Source organism: Bubalus kerabau, chromosome 13 (assembly GCF_029407905.1).
Source record: "Bubalus kerabau isolate K-KA32 ecotype Philippines breed swamp buffalo chromosome 13, PCC_UOA_SB_1v2, whole genome shotgun sequence".
Lineage (NCBI taxonomy): Eukaryota > Metazoa > Chordata > Mammalia > Artiodactyla > Bovidae > Bubalus > Bubalus kerabau.
In genome coordinates, this window is record NC_073636.1 from 22,026,412 (window position 1) to 22,045,456 (window position 19,045).

Consider the following 19,045-nt stretch of genomic DNA (forward strand, 5'->3'; position numbering starts at 1 on the left):
GTATAGGATAAACAAACAGGGTAACAGCAGACACTTCATTTTTCATAGGTAAATATATGGAAAAAAATCATGTTTCAGATATACTGCTACTGCTAAGTCATGTAAGTCGTGTCTGACTCTGTGCAACCCCATAGATGGCAGCCCACCAGGCTTCTCAGTCCCTGGGATTCTCCAGGCAAGAACACTGGAGTGGGTTGCCAATCCTTCTCCAATGCATGAAAGTGGAAAGTGAAAGGGAAGTCACTCAGTCGTGTCCAACTCCTAGCAACCCCATGGACTGCAGCCTAGCAGGCTCCTCCGTTCATGGGATTTTCCAGGCAAGAATACTGAAGTGGGGTGCCATTGCCTTCTCCATCAGATATACTAGGAATGCTTAAATATAACACTGGTCCTAACTTTAAAGTATTCACAATCAAGTTTGGTAAATAAGTGGTATCTGACTCTTTGCATCCCTGTGGACTATATAATCCATGGAATTCTCCAGGCCAATATACTGGAGTGGGTAGCCTTCCCCTTCTCCAGGGGATCTTCCCAACCAGGGATTGAACCCAGGTCTCCCACATTACAGGCAGATTCTTTACCAGCTGAGCCACAAGGGAAGCCCAAATAAGACATAAGGCCATGAAATTGTATATAAATGAGAAAAGTTAAATAGTAAAGTAACATGTGAGCACACCAATGATGAAGCTTTATCAGAATGGGCTCTGGGTGGTAATTTCTGAGTCTTGAAAAGTGAATGAACTGTAGTTAGATTTTCTGTAGGGAGGGCAGAAATTATTTCAATCAAGAAAGAGAGTGGAGGACTTCCCTGGTGGTCCAGTGGTTCAGACTCCATGCTTCCAATGCCAAGGTTGTGAATTCAGTCCCTGGTTGGAGAACTAAGATCCCACATCCACACAGCCCAGTCAAAAACTTTAAAAAAAGAAGAAGAAAGAAAGTGGGAGTGAGCCAAATCTCATCAACCCAGTGCTTGCTTAATTTGACCTTTTATTTTTATTATTTTACTTAACTTTTATTGGAGTACAGTTTCTTTACAATGTTCTGTTAGTTTCTGCTATACAGCAAAGTGAATCAGCTATACATATACATATATCCTCTCTTCTTTGGATTTCCTCCCCATTTAGGTCACCACAGAGCACGAAGTAGAGTTCCTTGTGAATCTGACCTTTTAGGCGTGACTTAATCTTAGGAATTATGTAGGCAGGAATCCACAGGAACACACTCAGCTTCGCTGATTCACTGAAAGAACTGACAGAGAGGAGAAAATGTTGTGCTCCAGGTTGCCGTTTATTACAACAAAAGGACACAGATTAAAATCAGCAAAGGGAAGGAACATGGGGGAATACAAGAGTGACAAGGCACAGCTCCCAGTCTTTCTCCCTCAGTGGAGTCGACACTTAATTCTTCCAGCAACTGTTCATGAAAACACACACCAAGTATTGCCACTCAAGGAAACTCATCCAAGTCTTGGTGTCCAGGGTTTTTACTGAGGACCATTATATAGATATGAAATTTTCCATGTCCAACTTTATCTCTATTCTCCAGCCCCCCAAGGGTCAAACTGATGCAGCATGGCCCAGGGCTCCAAGCAAATAAAAACAGACCTGCACTATAAATCATGTTGGTGGTGTGAACTATCTAGCATAGCCCAAGACCCAAGATATACAAAGACACTTTTATCAGGCAGGATATTCCAAAGCCTTAGACGTGATCTCCCTGGACAAGGGCCAGTTCTCTCTTTGGAATGTGTAGGTTTGAACATCCCAAACCTGACTTACTAACCTTTTACTGTACAATAGGGAAAGAGTTTTTGTGACTGTGGATCTAGTTTTAAAATGTAAGTAAAACAAATAACAAGATCTGAAATCCTGAAAAATGCCTGCAAAAAAATTTGTATCTGTTTGTAGTAATGATGAAAAATATATACGTAGGAGGAAAAGAAAAACCAGCTCCATAGAATGGCTACTGTCTCGCCTTTGTATGGTGATCTCTGTATTGTGTGTGAACCTCAGTAGAGTCATCTGTTGTCACGTGCAAACGTAACGGCATCATTACCTAAGTTGTGCATGGGTGGTTACACAGAACTCTGTAAATGCTCATCTACTGCTCCAGCTAACAGTTCTATAGAAGAAAGTTTTTCTTGTGCACATTTGAAAATTAACTACTTACCAGTGTTTCTCTTTTAATTTCTACCTCCACTCTGTACCCCATACTTTCTTTTCTGATCTACAACATGGCTGTCTCTGAAGATGTTCCAGTGGATTTGATCGCCATCGGCAGGACTGGGTGGACAGTGGATGCCCTGAAGAGGTACAGGTGCGCTTTATTATGATGAGATTGCTAAGACCAAGCTGTCGTATATCATTGCTGCAACTTAATGAAAATGGGGTCTAATTTAATAAAAGAGCCAGCAGTCATTGAGCCCTTATATGTACCAGATGCTGGGTTTAACTCTACATGTATTATCTCAATTTATTCTCATGCCCATCCTATGAGATCAGAGCTGTTATTGCCTCCGTGGTACCAAGAGGGGAAGAGGAAAGAATGAGGGGTGATGTTGAGGTAGGGGTGGAAAGAAAGAATCTGGAGGTAGAGATGTGACTTAGGAATCGTAGAACCAGGATTTAAATCTCTTTGATCAAAGGGCAGCTCTCTTAAATATTTGCTGCTTTTTTGAGATCTTTTATTTTCCCCATCTTTTTCACTCAAATAATGAAATCAGTTGTATGGAGGAAAAGATTGATTGCAGTATATCAGCATAATAGAAGAAGGTAGATGTGGTCTAACATGGAAACAGTAAGTCTCAGGCAAATATCATGGATACAGTGATGCAAAGAAGTGATTTAAGCAAGTAAATAAAATTGCAGAAGGGATTCCAACATGTTTAAAAGTTTTTTAGTGAATTGTATTTGCACTGTGAGTTCAGAGTCACATAAAAATATCCCATAAAGTTCACAGAGAAAAGTAGTATTTGTTCCTTCTCCCTTTGTTAAGTTTTAGGGTATATATTTCTAACAAAAACCATTATCACTTCTACAAGCTTTCTCATTCAGTGAAGCGTATCATGTCAAAGAGCTGTTTTTAAAACTATTAGGGAATCCTGGTTACTAAAGCCTTTTTTTATTAAGTTTTTATTTATGATATCTCATAAATACCTTGAGAAATGCATTTTTCAGGATATTCTTGAACTTACTGCCAATGTACCTTTAATCAACTTTTTGACACTTGGTTGTGGGCGGTGGTGAATTACAATAATGTATACTAATTTATCGGAGAAGGCAATGGCACCCCACTCCAGTACTCTTGCCTGGAAAATCCCATGGATGGAGGAGCCTGGTAGGCTGCAGTCCATGGGGTCGCTAAGAGTCAGACACGACTGAACGACTTCACTTTCATTTTTCACTTTCATGCATTGGAGAAGGAAATGGCAACCCACTCCAGTGTTCTTGCCTGGAGAATCCCAGGGACAGGGGAGCCTGGTGGGCTGCCATCTATGGGGTCGCAAAGAGTTGGACACAACTAAAGCGACTTAGCAGCAGTAGCAGTATACTGATTTATCAACAGTATTTCATTTCACTTATTTAACAATGATACTTGAAAAAGAAAATCTATTAATGAGAGTCATTGTTGTGTTTTAAGGTTGATATTTCTTTCAGGTAATCACAGTTACCTCAATTAAAAACGTTGAAATTGGATATCAAAAGTGTAATTGAGACATCGTAATTTTCTTGCTTCAGTGTGGGCCCAGCATGAAACAGAAGCTATTGAGAAGAATCCACCACATTCTAAGCCCTCCTAAATATATGTATGGGGAATTCACTATGTCCTATGGTCTGTGCTAAGCACTAATTTTTTTTTTTAATTATTCTCTCTTCCCAAGAAGCTCAGGCTCTAGCACTTGCTATAATATCCAGTGCTTCCTTTTTATTCCATAACTAAATTGTCAACATTACTAGCTCTATTGTGAGCAATCCTAGACTTGTGTTACAGGTAAGTGAACAGGGTCACCAAATCCAGTCTATTTTCTGTGCCTAAAACTAGGGTTAAATTTTCCTTCTGATCTTGTGAGATGAATTTATTCAATAAGTGCAGATCCTAATATAAGAACGTACTATTTACTGTTCTAAGTACTGCTAATTTAAGTGTGAGAAATGTGTGTAGCAGGGGAAACACACACTGAACAAAGAACCACACTTAGAGAATGACCCTGGCAAAAGGTGCATGGTCTTGTTCAGTAGGATAAGGGAGCGTTTGTTTGAGGAGGTGATATTTAATGACTTCTGAGGGGTAACTGAAGGTAAGAGTGGTGAGAGGTAACACTGGTGGGGTGAACAGGGCCCAGTAACATTGAAGCAGTTTGAGCCTCATGTTAAAGGCAGGACAAAGCTATCTGGAGGGTTTTAAATTAAGGGGATGATATGATCCAAATGACTTTTTGGAAGAATGAATACATTATATATTACCCTGTCTTAATTACTGTAGTTTTATAAGAAATATCACTAGCTATAGAACAAACTTTACTTTTTCATTTTCTCAGGTGTTTTGACAACTTTTGAACTTTTGTTCTTCATATAAATTTTAAAATCCGCTTGCAATATCTGTAATCAGTCAATCTGGTCAATATTTTTACTGCAAGTCTGTTGCTCAGTTGTATCCAACTCTTTGTGACTGCATGGACTATAACTCGCCAGGCTCCTCTGTCCATGGGATTTCCCAGGCAAGAAGGCCATCTCCTTCTCCAGGGGATCTTCCCAACCCAGAGATTGAATCCACATCTCCTGCTTAGCAGGTAGATTCTTTACCACTGAGCCACCAGGGAAGGCCCTCATTTTTACTGAAGTTACATTGAACTATGAATTACACTGCATTTCTAAATTATGGAAATTTTAAATTTCATCTTTTCATTATTGACTTCTTACCTAGTTGAATTGCCAGACAGCACATTCTATATGACACTGATTCTTTAAAATTAGTTGGAGCTTTTAATGGAATAGTCAATGAGTCATTTTTAACAAAGATCTACATGTGCTCGAGAAGGATGTGTGTTTTCTAACTGATTGGTTATCAATTTGGATAAATGGGTTCTAGGTATTTTCACCATAAGCTTCTTTACCATAAACATTTTGGCCACAAACATTTTTGCCAAGTAAATGGCCATGAGGTCGTAATTTTGCCACTAAAGATACAATAAGGAAAAATAAAAGAGGGGCATTAGAAAGGATATAATGAAACATGAAAGTGAATAACAAAATTGAAAAGATTTTATTGAGAAATACAAAGTATCTGAATACATTTAATGTGTGTGGAGACTCACGACAATACTGTGCAAGTAAGTGGCTTTATTCTGTGAGTTGAACCTAAGCACTTGCCTTCCAAGTCTTTTGTTCATAGTATTACACATTTTGTTGCTACTAATTTGTCTGCTTGTTCAACATCCCAATGTTATTTTCAGCAAAATTTCTTCCTTCTTGAAGAGAGGTATCAATTCCAAATGCTAGGATGCATGTTTGTAACTGAGCTTTCTATTGTGTCATAAAAGCCTCTGCACTGATGTTTGTTCTTGGCATTTGTCACATGCCTTCGATAGACATTACAAAGTTTTATGGGAAACGCAGATTCACCTCTGTGCCTTCAAGGTCCTTGGCCTCTTTCCTGCCATGTCTTGTGTTTCAGAAGAAGAAACCAACTTGGGCAAATCATCATCATCTGTCATGATTTCTGTACTGTGTATATCCAACCAAACCACCAGCCAGATATTTTATCTTTTACAGCAAAATTGCCTTACAGCAAATTTAGTTATGCGACAAGAGTATTTTCAGCAAAAATGCATGTGACAAAGATATTTACAGCAGAGAAGATTATGATAAAAATTCTGGGCACGTGATAAAGTCAGTCAGACTCTCTCCATTCTCTTCATCTTCACCTTCTGAGCTCTTTGGAGGTAGGCTGGACCTGCTTATCACTTCCTTGCATAACCTCTCTTTTATATCATCTATTTTCTTATTTCTCTGTGCTGCATCCCAGGGGATTTTTTCAGATCTGTTTGTCAGTTTATTAATTCTTTCTTCCTCTTGTTCAATCTGCTCTTTAACCTCTCCATTGAGGTAGTAATTTCAACAATGGTATTTTTCATTTTTTAGGGTCAATCTTTACTCAATCTGCCATATCATTTTTATAGCCTGTTTACTAGTTTATTTTTAAATTTTCCTATTTATTTATTTCAATATTTCATGTATAATTTCTATATGTTTCACACTGGATGATCCCAATCTGGGATCAAAAAGTTTTTGCTGGTCTGATTATGTTGTTCTCTGTTTTTGCTGGGTCTTTGTCAGACTACTCTTTTTCTCTTTGTGTTTCTTTTTGTATCCTTTAATTAGCAGTGCATTTGTTTGATCTTATTCCATGGGAATTTCTAGGATGTAGGTAGGTGATGTTTTCCACTAAAGAGGTTTTGATGATGGAAACCTGAGGGCTTCAGGGGGTGCCATCTGTTCCTGCGTTACTATGGGGAGGAGAGGTTTGGATTAATCTCCCCCATCTACTGTTGGTACCAAGCTGATCTCCTTGGAGCATAATTAGTTTTTGGCATTTTTACCTTCAGAGCAAACCCTGCACTTTTACTTTACCTAATGTATATTGCTCCTGCTGTCTTTATAGCACACAGGTTTTGCTTTATTTTGTTTTGGTGGTGGAGACAAAAGAAAGGCCCCTTCAGAGATTTTTCTCTACTTCTTGAAAATCCTCGTAACGCTTCAAAATTCTTGTTTTATCCAGAATCCACGTATATTATGGCAGGAGGACCATTCAGGATCTGTAGTCTGCCTTTACTGCCATGAGCAAAACAAAGGTCAGGATTTTAGCTTATTAGGGTGATTAAGAATACTGATATACAGATTAGTGTGTGTGTGTGTGTCTGTGTGTGTGTGTGTAAATAGAACCACAGGGGAAGAATAATGTGTGACAAATTCCATCTTAGACTTACTGAGCTTGAGAAGTCTGTGACATCCACATGCATATAAGTCAATAGATGAATACTTGGGCCTAAAATCCAAGAGAAAAATGTGGACTGGAGATAGACATTTATGCATAATTAACATAAAGATGTTAATTGAAGTCATAAGTGTGGAGGAAATTATTAGTGACCATGCCTATAGATAAAAGACAGGTCAGGAAAGATCCATAAGAACTACCAACCCTTAAAGCAAAGAAGAAAGAAGCAGTTGGAGAAGCAGTTGTTAGACAGGAGTCAGAAAATTGATGAGTGTGTGTCACAGACTCTAAGGTTAGAAAATGGACAGACAGTGCCAAATGCTAGTGAAATATTGAATGTATATGGAAGGTATGATAAATACAGAAATATTTAGAAACATTGGTATAAGAAGTTTCAGTTAAGTTGTGCTGGACAAAAACAAACTTGTGGGCATCTGCAAAGCCCAAGGCTGGTCCATCTCTCTTGAATTCCAACTGTGAATGGAAGGAAAAGCAGGATGATCCCAGGATGCATGTGGAGAAGAGGGAAGATGGAGTTTTTAAAATAAGCTGGGATGTGCTTGAGTATGGTTAAGTGCTGATGATAACAAGGCAAGAGGGAATTAAGACTAAATACTGAAGAGAAAGGAGGGGGTCAAATGAGCAGGTTCACAATACCTGAGAAGGTAGACTGGGCTGGGCCAGAGCAGACACATGAGGGAACAGCTGTTAACAGTGGACCTGTCCATCCCAACAGGAGGAAGAAGGACAGGTCAGTACAGATTCAAGTAGGGATGATGATCTGTAAATAAATTTTTAAAATTCTTGCTGATGACTCGCTTATCAAAGATATAAAAAGTGAGGCCAAGGGTAAAATTGGGAGACACATTATGGAATGGCAGTTCTAAGTAGAGTGGAGAGGGTTTGAAATTGATGTTGAGGATAATGAGAGAGGAGGTCAGCAAAGCTGGACAGTATTGCCAGGTAGCAAAAAAGCCCTTGCTGGGGATGCTGGAGGTGAGTTTGTGGAGTTCCCAGTGGGAGGATGTGTGGTTGTTCTCCAGCTCGCTCGCTCTCTCTCTTTCTCTCTCTCTGAGCTTTGGCGTAGGCAAGGAAAGGCAGTTTTTACTGTATTTGGTACTGCAGATTTTCTAAGAAGGTGATGTGGAAAACAAAATATACACGAAAACAAGGCAAGATGCTTAAAGATATTGAAAAGAGAGGTTGAACTGATGGGGAAAAAACAAGACTAAAGGGAGAGCATCATTGTGCTTGGGTTTTCTACAGAATCACAGGATAAGAAGAATGTGAGTAGCTACATTCATGAACAGCTACCTGAATAGACAGGAAAAAGGATAACTGAAGGTGTGATTTCAGAACTAAAGCATTCCCAGCTGCAGAGAAGGTCCAGGGTGTGGGGATGATAACTAAAGTGGAGTCAAGGAGGAGATCGTGAGATTACTGAGGCTGAGAAGATGCAGGAATGAAAGTCTGTGGGATCGAATGGGCTGCTAGGATGTTGGCGAGAGTAAGCTGGATCATATCTAACTAGTGACAAGGAAACCATATTGGATATTCTTTCTGAACCAACAATACAGTGCGTGTTCCTAATGACAAGAGAACTTTAAAAAAGGTATTTATTTAATAAAACTTTTCAGTTGTGGGATAAGTACCATCCATGTGTACGTAGTTATCTTCTATTAATAGTCAAGGCCCACCAGAGGGATGAAGTCCTTTGAAGCACAAAGAGGTAGGGAGAAATACCAACTTCTAAACCATAAAAGTTTGCATGTTGGAAATCGTTACTGGTAAATGTCATATTGTTTATTCTTGTGGGCTATAAATTAAAACTACGATATGCACCATGTCCTCGTGTAGCTCTGTTAGGGAGAAAATATTCTAAGTGACTGCCTGAGTGCTGTTCAATCCTTTGTGTGGGTGGCTCTGAATATTTTCATAAAGGAAGGCAAAATTTTAATCTTAAATATCCATTCAACCTATGGGAAATTATTTTGAAACAATGAAGTAGTATAGAGCAGTTACATTTTTCAAATTTAGCAATTTGATGTGAATGGAATACATTATTTCTTCACACACTTAACCATGTTTTAAACCTTCTCTTTATATACATTTTTCTTCTAGTCTGTTTCCCATCGTGTCTTTTAAAAATATATTGATATAAAGTTTGGGTTAAGGTCAACAGTAATATGAAAAGTTAAACTCAGAAATGACGGAATCCAAATATCTAGGCATGGAAATGCTTTCTAACATCCCATTTTAAATATATATATAAAGTCAGTAAAATCTATAACTGTAGTCCTGCACAAAAAGTATTCCTTATCTTGATTTGAGAGGCCTTTGTGCTTTACAGCCCAGCTTCTTTTTATTCTTTTGTTTCTTCTATTATTTTTCTTCTTGATATAATTTTAAAATGTAGCTCTGATCACTCCTCCATTGTCTTCCCCTCTGTTTCTCTTAGTCAAAAGAGAAGATGTGCGACCCCACAGAGCCAGCGGAAAGTTCTACTCGAACCAGCACCACCATACATGCAACAACCACACAATTCAGGGTCTTGACGACCACCAGGAGAGCAGCCACCTCCCAGCTGCCCACCAGCCTGCCCACGGAAGGTGCCCTGGAGACACTTTTTCTCTGTTACTGAAGGAGGGAAAAATCACTGTTGACGTGTACAGGAGAGGTTCTCCAGGGGAAATTTTTTTCTTCAGCAAACTGGATTTCTTAGGAATGTCTAAAAGGGAAAATACAAAATTATGGTGGAGTAAAACTATGTGCTTTTTTTTTTTTAATGTATGGATGCCTTTTATTAAGATTTAGTCTTTAATGGTGATCTTGGCTACTAGAGCCTCTAGAAAAGAAAGAAAGAACTTCCTCTCATATCCTTTCCTTCCTTTCTTGCTGAACTTTGTAATAACAGTGTTTAACATTTTAACCACAGGATAGGAAGGGAAAATGCATAGAAAATGTCCATTGATTTTGTATTCTGAATAACAGGTAATTCTGCTAATACACAATTCTTATATTTGCGTGGATACAGTCAGTAAAAATATGCTGGTCTATAACCTTATAGAGAAGCACTGTGTATGACACAGAAATCGTACTAGAGAAGCATTTCTTTTGCCAGGAAAGGCAAAAATACTAGAGGGCATGAATGCATGCACACAGCTCATTGGGGAAAGATGGGATATTAGCCCAAATTTGTTAGTCATTTATTCTGAATGGTGCCACTAGGGAGAAATGTGAGACCAGTTAGCCAAGAGTAAGCCTTGAGGGGAAAACATGGTCTTATTTATTGTCATAAGCCTTGCTTTAATTTGAATAGGATGTTAAACTTGAATCTTTTGCTCTTAATGGAAATTTAATTGGATATTTAAAGTTAACTAGAATAAAGTGTTAAAATGAGGTGAAGGACAGCTGCTAAGTACATTTTAATGCTTTTAAAACCAATATTATATTTTAATCCATCTTATTTGGGGTTATTATGTAGCCTGAGAAAAATATTTCTGTAATTCAAATCCTCCCCTTTAGAATGAAATATACCATTGAAATTAAAAGCACATTCTACATTTTGTAGGACAAGATACTTTGTATATTATTTTGGTCATATTTATTAGCAATGAATAAGCATTTAACTTTTGAAGTCAAGTTTGTAAATACTGACAAATATTTACTATTCCAATTAACTTGGAATTTCCTTGATCTTGGCTTTTAAAATAAATAAGAACTCTAGAGTCTAATTACAGTAAATCATTTTAGAAAATTAAGATAAATGTATTTTAAGTCAAAGTTATAACAGTGTACTTTTCTCATAGCTCTTAAGAGTCATATAAAACTTTACTGAAGTTTTACAATCTTGACCTTACAATCTCAGGAAGTTTAGTACTGCATCCTATAAGGTGAGACTAACTCTCATTGACCTAGAAATTTACTCAGTAAAGTATCAAAATCCATTCCTGTTAAACAGCTAATGCATTAGTAGACAATTGATTTATGCACCTTAAATTTTTTTTTGTTGTAACTTTGACTTTCTCTTCCAGATGATACCAAGATAGCTCTACATCTAAAAGATAATGGAGGTAGGAACTGACATTTTTCTTTTATAAATATTTTTTAGATACTAATCTATTTCATTCATTTAAGCATGAGAAAGAACTTGTGGGCTTCTAAATGTAGAGTGAGGTCGTATTTTATTCCCTGATGGTGTTTAACACAGGAAGAATTCAATGGTTGACTTGAAAAGTCGAATTGTTTCAATAGCGGAGTGAAATTCTAATCTCAGTGTTTGCCTGTAAAACTTCAGGACGCCACTGACCAATTGTAAAGTGAAAATTTATCCACATTCCTTGCTGTTTCTTGTTGCTGTAGCCCTCGGTTTATTGGTTGCATATGTGGCTATCTACCAGTATTGGGTTCAACCCTGTTTTTCACTACATTGACTATTCAACATCATTTATAATTAAAATTAAGAAATAGAGCAATATGGAAATGTACTTTTACTAGGCGTTTTTATCTTCTATGCAAAGAAAAGGACAAAAAGAAACTTGAGGAAGAACAGTTAATAAGTAGATAACTAGAGTTTTTCTAAGACAATTTAGGAATGTATGTAATAGTACTTGAAAATTTGAGGAAGAAAGGCTTTACCAAAACAAATCTGTAAAAGATATTGACCAAAATTTTTCAAATAGCTCTTTTCCTTTTAAATTATGTTAGGTCATATGTGCAACTCTATCATAGAATGCTGGATTTCATAAAAGAGATGTAACTGTATTAGTAACTGTTTATTCAGCTCAGGAAGGGGGTTTCCTCTTAGCAGCATCTTTTATGTAAATGTGGGTCCACTGTATTATTGATCTCGACACAGTCTCACTTTTGCAGCCCCAGGCGATAACCTGAGAAAGTCAGAATCCAACATGTATGGTGTTAGGTATGTTTCTCTCTGTATTTGTAGAGAATAGTTTCTAAATTACTCAGTCTAAGTCAAGAAACAAATATTTCTGTTTTTTATTAGGTTACTGTATATCTGTATCTATATATTTAGATCAGTCCACTTAAAAGTTGCTTAGCCTCTCCATATATATCATTATCATATCAGTTTTCCATTGTCTTGCTTCTGTATCACAATGTTTTATTTCATTTATTTACTTATTGTTGTATTAATGCAATAAGTGGATAGCTTCACAAGTAGTCATTTGCCACATATACACTAGCTAGAAATAAAATCTTAGTGTTGAAGGGACTTGAGCAATTCCCCCATTCAACATTTCTCAGAGCAGGTTGTTAGTGAACCTAAGTCCTAATGTTGGAGTTACCTCCTTTGGATGGAGGGTGTTAAAAAGAGATAAATGGAATGGAGAAGGGGTCCCCAGAAGCTTCTGTTGTATTTGCTATGTTTAATTATTAACACAGGTAGCAATTATATGTGTTTGTTATATTGTTCTCAATTCTGTCTTTTCTTTTTTCTTTAATATGACTAAGATATTCTATAATGCTGACAGAAAAAAAAACTGGAGAAGGAAATGGCAACCCACTTCAGTATTCTTGCCTAGGAAATCTCATGGACAGAGGCGCCTGGTGGGCTATAGTCCATGGGGTCACAAGAGTCAGACATGACTTAGCAACTAACCAACAACAATAGAAAAAAACAAAAGATTCCTGTTATCAAATAGCTATGAAATATTCTGGTTGAAAAAAATGTAAGCAATTTACTTTCTGGAAAACTGCTAAAAGCTTTTACCGTTCATTCATTAATTTACTTATTCCTGCCAAGTGCCTGCTAATTGCAAGGGATTGTATATGCTTGCAGCTATGGTAGCGAAAATGGTTTAGACAAATTCCTGGCTTTCAGAAAGCATAGATTCTAAAGAAACTTCCAAGATGGTGATAAAGATTTAGCATCTGGCATTTCTCCACTATTTGGTCTTAAAATTTTTTTACAAATAGCTTTCACTGACTTAATGTTTTGTGGAATACACTTTGGGAAATAGTTTTCTAGAATGTTACCAGTTATCCCAAGGAAAATCCTTAGTTTTGTTTAATGCAGCAAGGAATAGTAAAACTCTGAAGATTTTTTTTTAATGCAGTGCATTAAAACTATCTTATGACACTGAGAAATCAAGTAAATTCCAAGATTGAAATGGAGGGCTTCTTTTCTTTTTCATCATACTAGAAAAATTGACTATTGGATCTTCAGATTATATTAGATCACTGATATGCATCAGGTGGCACAACGGTAAAGAATACACTTGCCAATGCAGAGAGACACCAGAGATGAGGGTTCAATCCCCAGAGCAGGAAGATCCCCCGGAGTAAGAAATGCAACCCACTCCAATATTCTTGCCTGGAAAATTCCGAGGACAGAGAAGCCTGGCAGGCTACCGTCCATGGGGTTGCAGAGAGTCAGACATGACTGAGCTACTGAGCACAAACATGCCTCAGGTACCCGTCAGAGTTCCAAAATATCACAATAATATGTGACTTAATATGTCTATACACTGGAACTCTCTTCATGGCCAGGTTTGCTAATGAAGCACTTTTACTAAATGTGCAGTTAGAGCAGACCAACTTGACCAGTGCTAAGATAAATGTTCCTTTCAAAGAGTACTTGAGACCACACATTCCTTTTTATAGCAACTTTATTAAGTTAGCATGCTACCACTGCTTTTTATTTTATGGAATATGGAAATGTAGGAAGGACTGCCAATTTAAATCCAACTTCATTAGTTAATTAAACATGTTGAAAACAGAATTCAGAATCGTTCTTTTCCTCCAGCTTCACATTTTTTTTCTTTTTTTGAGATTGAGGTAATAATGGAAAAGGAGGTCTAAATGCTTTCTCACATTTAGTGAGAATTTTTTTAAATGCAAGCTAAGACATTTGTATAAATTGCTGTGTATTGCAGAGAAATTCAGCACATTTTCTTTTAATTTAATTGGCTGTTCTTAAAACCATTTTAATTTAGAGGTCTGTACTTTTCAAGAAGAGGGTGATGTTTATCAAAGTACTCAATGTGTAGCTATACTCTGCCCTTTACATCCGTACATCACCTTTTTAAGATATTGGATTACCTTGGCTCTGAGTCTTCTGGAATATTTCTGTGACTTAAAGTAGTTGATTTTCTCAGTGGTATCCACAGCTGACCTGATTATATATTCACTTTCCAGGAGATTTCCCTTCATCTTTGATATGAAAACATAAAATACTTCTGAGCAGCTGGACACTAGAGGCACACAACAGGGCTTCTCAGTCACAGGACCCAGCCTGAGTTCCAGTCTGCAAAACTCACTCTTGATAAATCGCACTTGTGCATTGTGTTCCCTGCTACAATTAGATCAGGTCTAGGAAGAGCCTCTGCATATTTCCAGTTAGTTGTTTGATTGGAGACGTTTTATTGGTCTTCGTCATTGAGTGAAAATCCTCAGTTCTCTAAATAAGTTGGAGAAAAGAGACTGAAAAAAATATCTAGACAAAGAGAATGATTCCTAATGAATGCAAGTGCCATTAGTAAGTTAGCACTGATTGGCCATTATAAATGGCTGAATACAAAAACTCAGAGGAACCAATATACAGATAGTATTTTGTCTCCAGCTGCAATGTTCCTACTTGCGTGTTTATGGTATTAAGTTTCAAGTAATATATATGTCTAATTAAGTAGCATTTCTGCTCCTTATTCATGTGAAAGGCAGGTAAGAAGGAGGAGGTAAGAGGAGGAGGAGAGGGAGGAGGAGGGGGAGAATCAAAGAAAAAGAAGAGGAAAAACATTTATTGTTTCCTACGCTCCAAGCACTCTTCTAAATGCTGTACCTGTATTAACTCGTTTAATTCACACAACATCCCTGTGACTAGTCCTGCCCACATTTCCATTTTTTAGCTGAGGAAATGGAGGGACAGAAAGGTGAGGTTACCTGGCTCATATGTGGCAGACCTGCCATGTGAATCTGTTTAGTCTAAATGTGGACTCCAGGACCCTGGCAGCCTCACAGTATGGCTGCTCCAGAGTAGTGCAGTCCTCTTAGAAACTTTACATGGGAGACGCCAACCTAAGGAGTTTCATTCACACCTCCAGTATTCTTTTTCCTCTTTTATAACAACTGATTATACATATAAGTATTTAGAAATGAAATTTCCTTTTGCCATGTAATTATGCCTTGCTTTTCATTTTATCCTTTCTTTGAAAATCACAATGCATTGATCCCCCTGTGTAACTGAGTCCTTTCTGAAACACTGGCATGTGTTCTGCAAACTGCAGGGGTATTCTTTGTTTATGTTCAAAAACTAAATTCTTTCAGCCTTCTAGGTTTCTCGAGAAATTCAAGTTTAATTCTCTATTAAGGGGTTCCTAGAACGTATTCTTTAAATAATATGTATTTCTGTGGATAATGGTTATAAGCATTTAAAACTACATCTCCCTTGGGTTTTCGAATTCTGGCAAAAGCTTGTTTGAAGAGTCACATTTTTAAGGAATTACCTAGCTGTATGTTTTTAGCTGGTGCAACTATTGACTGCCTTCTTTGGTATTTAATTAGTTGCTTCCAAATGACACTCACCACTCACCACCTAAATAGAAATGTAAATGCCTTCAAGATGCAAACTGGAAAAAATTATATTTAGGGCTGAAAGAGGTCTGTGAGTTGAATCAATGGCAAAGTCTCTTAACTGAGAAGTGAAATCTTCAACCAGATTCAGCTCAATTTAGCAAATGGAGTTGTGCCATTCTGCTACACTGCAGATGTTAAAATTATATCAAGCTCTAAAATCCTATGATTAATTTTATTATTTAAAATTTGTTGACTGAGATTTGGTACTATGATAATAATACCAAAAGCTGCATTTGCTCTTGGTTCCTCGAAAGATTCTTCCTTCTGATAAAGTCATGTTTCTTTTTAAAAAACATATTTGCATGTAAATTCTTAATTACTAATGATATTTAAAGTATGAGTACCCGAGACATCACTGGTGTGTCATGCAGGTGGCACTGTGTTCGTCATTTCTTCTCATTGGTAGGAAGTCTGCTAAACCTGGATTCTGAAAGGCTGTGTTCTTGAGTCGGAAGGTGGGGTCTTCATCAAAAGGATGCTGAAGTAACTACGTTAAGCAGTTTGCAGAATGTGATCAAGTTAATTCTGGAGTACAGATCTGCAAAATGATTAATTTTAAAGAGTTAATACAGAAATATTACTTTGAATGAATTATGGAGTGGTTTGTCTAAATTCTGAATCTGTTGTGTTTAATCTCCTACTTCTGAACATATAAGGCCTTTTATCCAAAGATAAAATGTTAGAACATTATTCGGACTTTCTCACTAGACTACTTCTGAGGTTATATTTTTATTACCTAGTGTGTAGTGACAGATCAAGTGTCTAGTGTTTCATTTATCATTCAGTCACATTATTTTTTGACTTTAATACATAAATCATCAAAGTCACCTATCTTTCAGTTTTTTATCCTACCTTCCCTTGCTATCTTTTTTTCATCTTTTTCTTTAGCAGCGATCACAGTCTTGTAAGCAAAGGGAAACTGTTATTACCTTTTGACAGACTATTGAGTATCTATCACTTACTGTTTCCAAAACTAAAAATAACTTGGCATTTGGTTTTATCTTTTGCTCTGTTTGACTACTTTTCATGATAGCACTAACTGTATAAGGAAGTGTACAAGTGCCATAATAATGAACATTTTTTACACTTCAGAATATTATTTTGAATGTCCCGTATGGATTAAGAAATTCTCTTCTAAAATTTTGTTTAGAGTAGTGTTTTTCAACTTTTTATGTACATAAGAATCATCTGGTTATTCTCATTTTATTATTCTAGCTCCTAAGAACCCCAATGCTCAGACTGTTCTCCATAACACTTAAATCTGAACCTCAGGATCTGGGATCCAGGCATCAATACTTTTTAAGCCCTCAGGCGATTCCCACATACAGTTCCATCAAGAACAGGTGGTCTGAGGCAATGCTTCATAAATATTAAGAAACATTGGAGACATCAGGGAAAGATAGAATCTATGCAAATCTGAAATTCACTTAAGAAATACAAACAAACTATAAATTTAGGTATCATCAGCATATAATGATAGTTGAAATTATCAGAGTGAATGAGATCACAGAAGAATAAAGTAAAAATGAAAAGGTCAAAGGACTAATGAGGGAAAACGTACATGCATGCTAAGTCACTTCAGTCGTGTCCAACTCTGTGTGACCCCATGGACTGCAATCCACTGGGCTCCTCTGTCCATGGGATTCTCCAGGCAAGAATACTGGAGTAGGTTGCTGTGCCCTCCTCCAGGGGATCTTCCTGACCCAGGGATCAAACTCACGTCTGTTATGGCTAACTTGCATTGACAGGCAGGTTCTTTACCACTAGCACCACCTGGGAAGCCCATAAGGAAACACAGCAGTTGAGATTTTGTGGGGGAGGGAGGGGAACTCAAACACAGCAAGACAATCAGAAGAACTGGACTCACAGAAAACAAGAAGAAAATTTCAAGAAGCAAGTAGTGAACAATGCCAAAGACAAATGGAAAAAAAATAGAAAGGTAACCATTGAATTAAATAGTAAGTTGACATTGGTTGATCTTGACCTGATAGTTCTATAGTCCACAGATGCACAGTCCCCAGAGAGAATCTGAGAAGTTGATGAGCAATAAGGAAATTGAAGTCAAATGGGAACATGCTGCTATTGAAAGAAGCTTGGTGAGAAGGGAAGTAGGATTTCTGTTGTTTTGTTTTAGGAGTGTATTTATATGTTAGAGGTGTTGAGAAGAAAAAAAGACATGAAGAAAAGGAGTTGAGAGATGACTGAGAATGAAGCAATATATGTGCAAGCAGGGATGGTCAGTCCACGTGGATGAGAGGAGATGGGTAACAGGGAGAAGTTTAGGGTATTCCTCTGGGCTTGTTGTTTTCTCAGTGTAATAGGAGACAGCAATATGGCAAGAGTGAGTGGGAGAGGTCAGAGTATGGGGTCCAGGAGTTGAAATAACCCATAGAACATTTCTGAAGGAAATGGAAAAGGGAGCCTCCTATGTATGTATGAAGGGTGTGCCAATGTGAATTTGGGGCCTGCTGACCATGGTGACCATCCTCGTGCTTTGGTGACATCAACACTAAATGTTTTCATGTGTGCTTGAATCAATACTTATTGATTCAAGGAAGCATGAAATATGCTGATCCAGCTTAAGCAAGCAAAAAAAAAAAAAGAAATTTTCTTTGAGAGAAAGAATATGTTATTTTTTAAAAGACATAAAGCTTTAAATACAGTATTTGAATCTATTAGATGGTAAATTTAGTTTAATATTTTTAGCAGCTAGGTTTTCACTGGCTTACTGTTCCATTAAGACTAATTTTTGCTTGAATTTTATTCTGCATGGTCAAATAATACCATGCAAGATTTAAAATGTATCTTGGGTAGCAAGGACAGGCGTTAATTATTTAACACTAATTCATAACATTAAGTACTGTGACCAAATGTTATTATTTCAGTTAGAGTAGTGAATTAGCAACTAATTGGATCAAATTTCAATAAGTGATTTCAACATGTGTTAACATTATGCTCAGCAACTACTAAAGAAAAAAAATTTTTAATATAGAGTTAAATTTAAATGGAATTCTAAGAAATATCTGTTTAACTTAAAGAAGGCAAGAGAGGAAGAAAAAATGGACCACATAATAGATGGACACAAAGGAAACAAATAGCAAAATGGAAGACCAAATTCAGGCATACCAATAATTTTACTAAATGAGCCAGAAATTCTACTTCTATGTATTCAAAAGAAAGCATAGCCATAAAAATATTGTACCAGAATATTCATAGCAACTGTATTCATAATTGCCAATAACTGAAACAATCCAGATGTTTGTCAATAGAATAAACAAATTAAATATTTCATAAGATGGACTACTACTCAGCAGAAAAAAATAACAAACTGCTGATACATGTAATAATATAAATAAAACTTTAAATCATTAGTTTAGGTAAAAGAAGCCAGGTATGAAAGAGTATATATAATATGATTTGATTTATGTGAAATTCAGTATAGATGAAACTAATCTACAGT

The 19,045-nt window shown here is 36.9% G+C and overlaps 1 protein-coding gene and 1 long non-coding RNA gene across 4 annotated transcripts in view; one reads left to right on the forward strand and one right to left on the reverse strand.

Moving 5' to 3' along the window:
* The window catches only part of PLXDC2 (plexin domain containing 2), a 423,407-nt gene that overhangs the window by 366,102 nt on the left and 38,260 nt on the right, over nt 1-19,045 (forward strand). The window contains exons 10-13 of one of the 3 annotated variants that reach the window (XM_055543764.1): nt 2,250-2,316; nt 9,452-9,602; nt 11,028-11,066; nt 11,866-11,914. In XM_055543764.1, coding sequence (XP_055399739.1) covers nt 2,250-2,316; nt 9,452-9,602; nt 11,028-11,066; nt 11,866-11,914 — 306 coding nt within the window. The remainder of the gene's footprint in view (nt 1-2,249; nt 2,317-9,451; nt 9,603-11,027; nt 11,067-11,865; nt 11,915-19,045) is intronic. The other 2 variants (XM_055543765.1, XM_055543766.1) reach the window with 2 other exon arrangements.
* On the reverse strand, nt 9,588-17,279 carry LOC129625405 (uncharacterized). The gene is made up of 3 exons (XR_008701426.1): nt 17,147-17,279; nt 15,930-16,123; nt 9,588-9,721 (listed from the first exon to the last, which is right to left on the reverse strand). It is a non-coding gene; the product is annotated as an uncharacterized LOC129625405 (long non-coding RNA).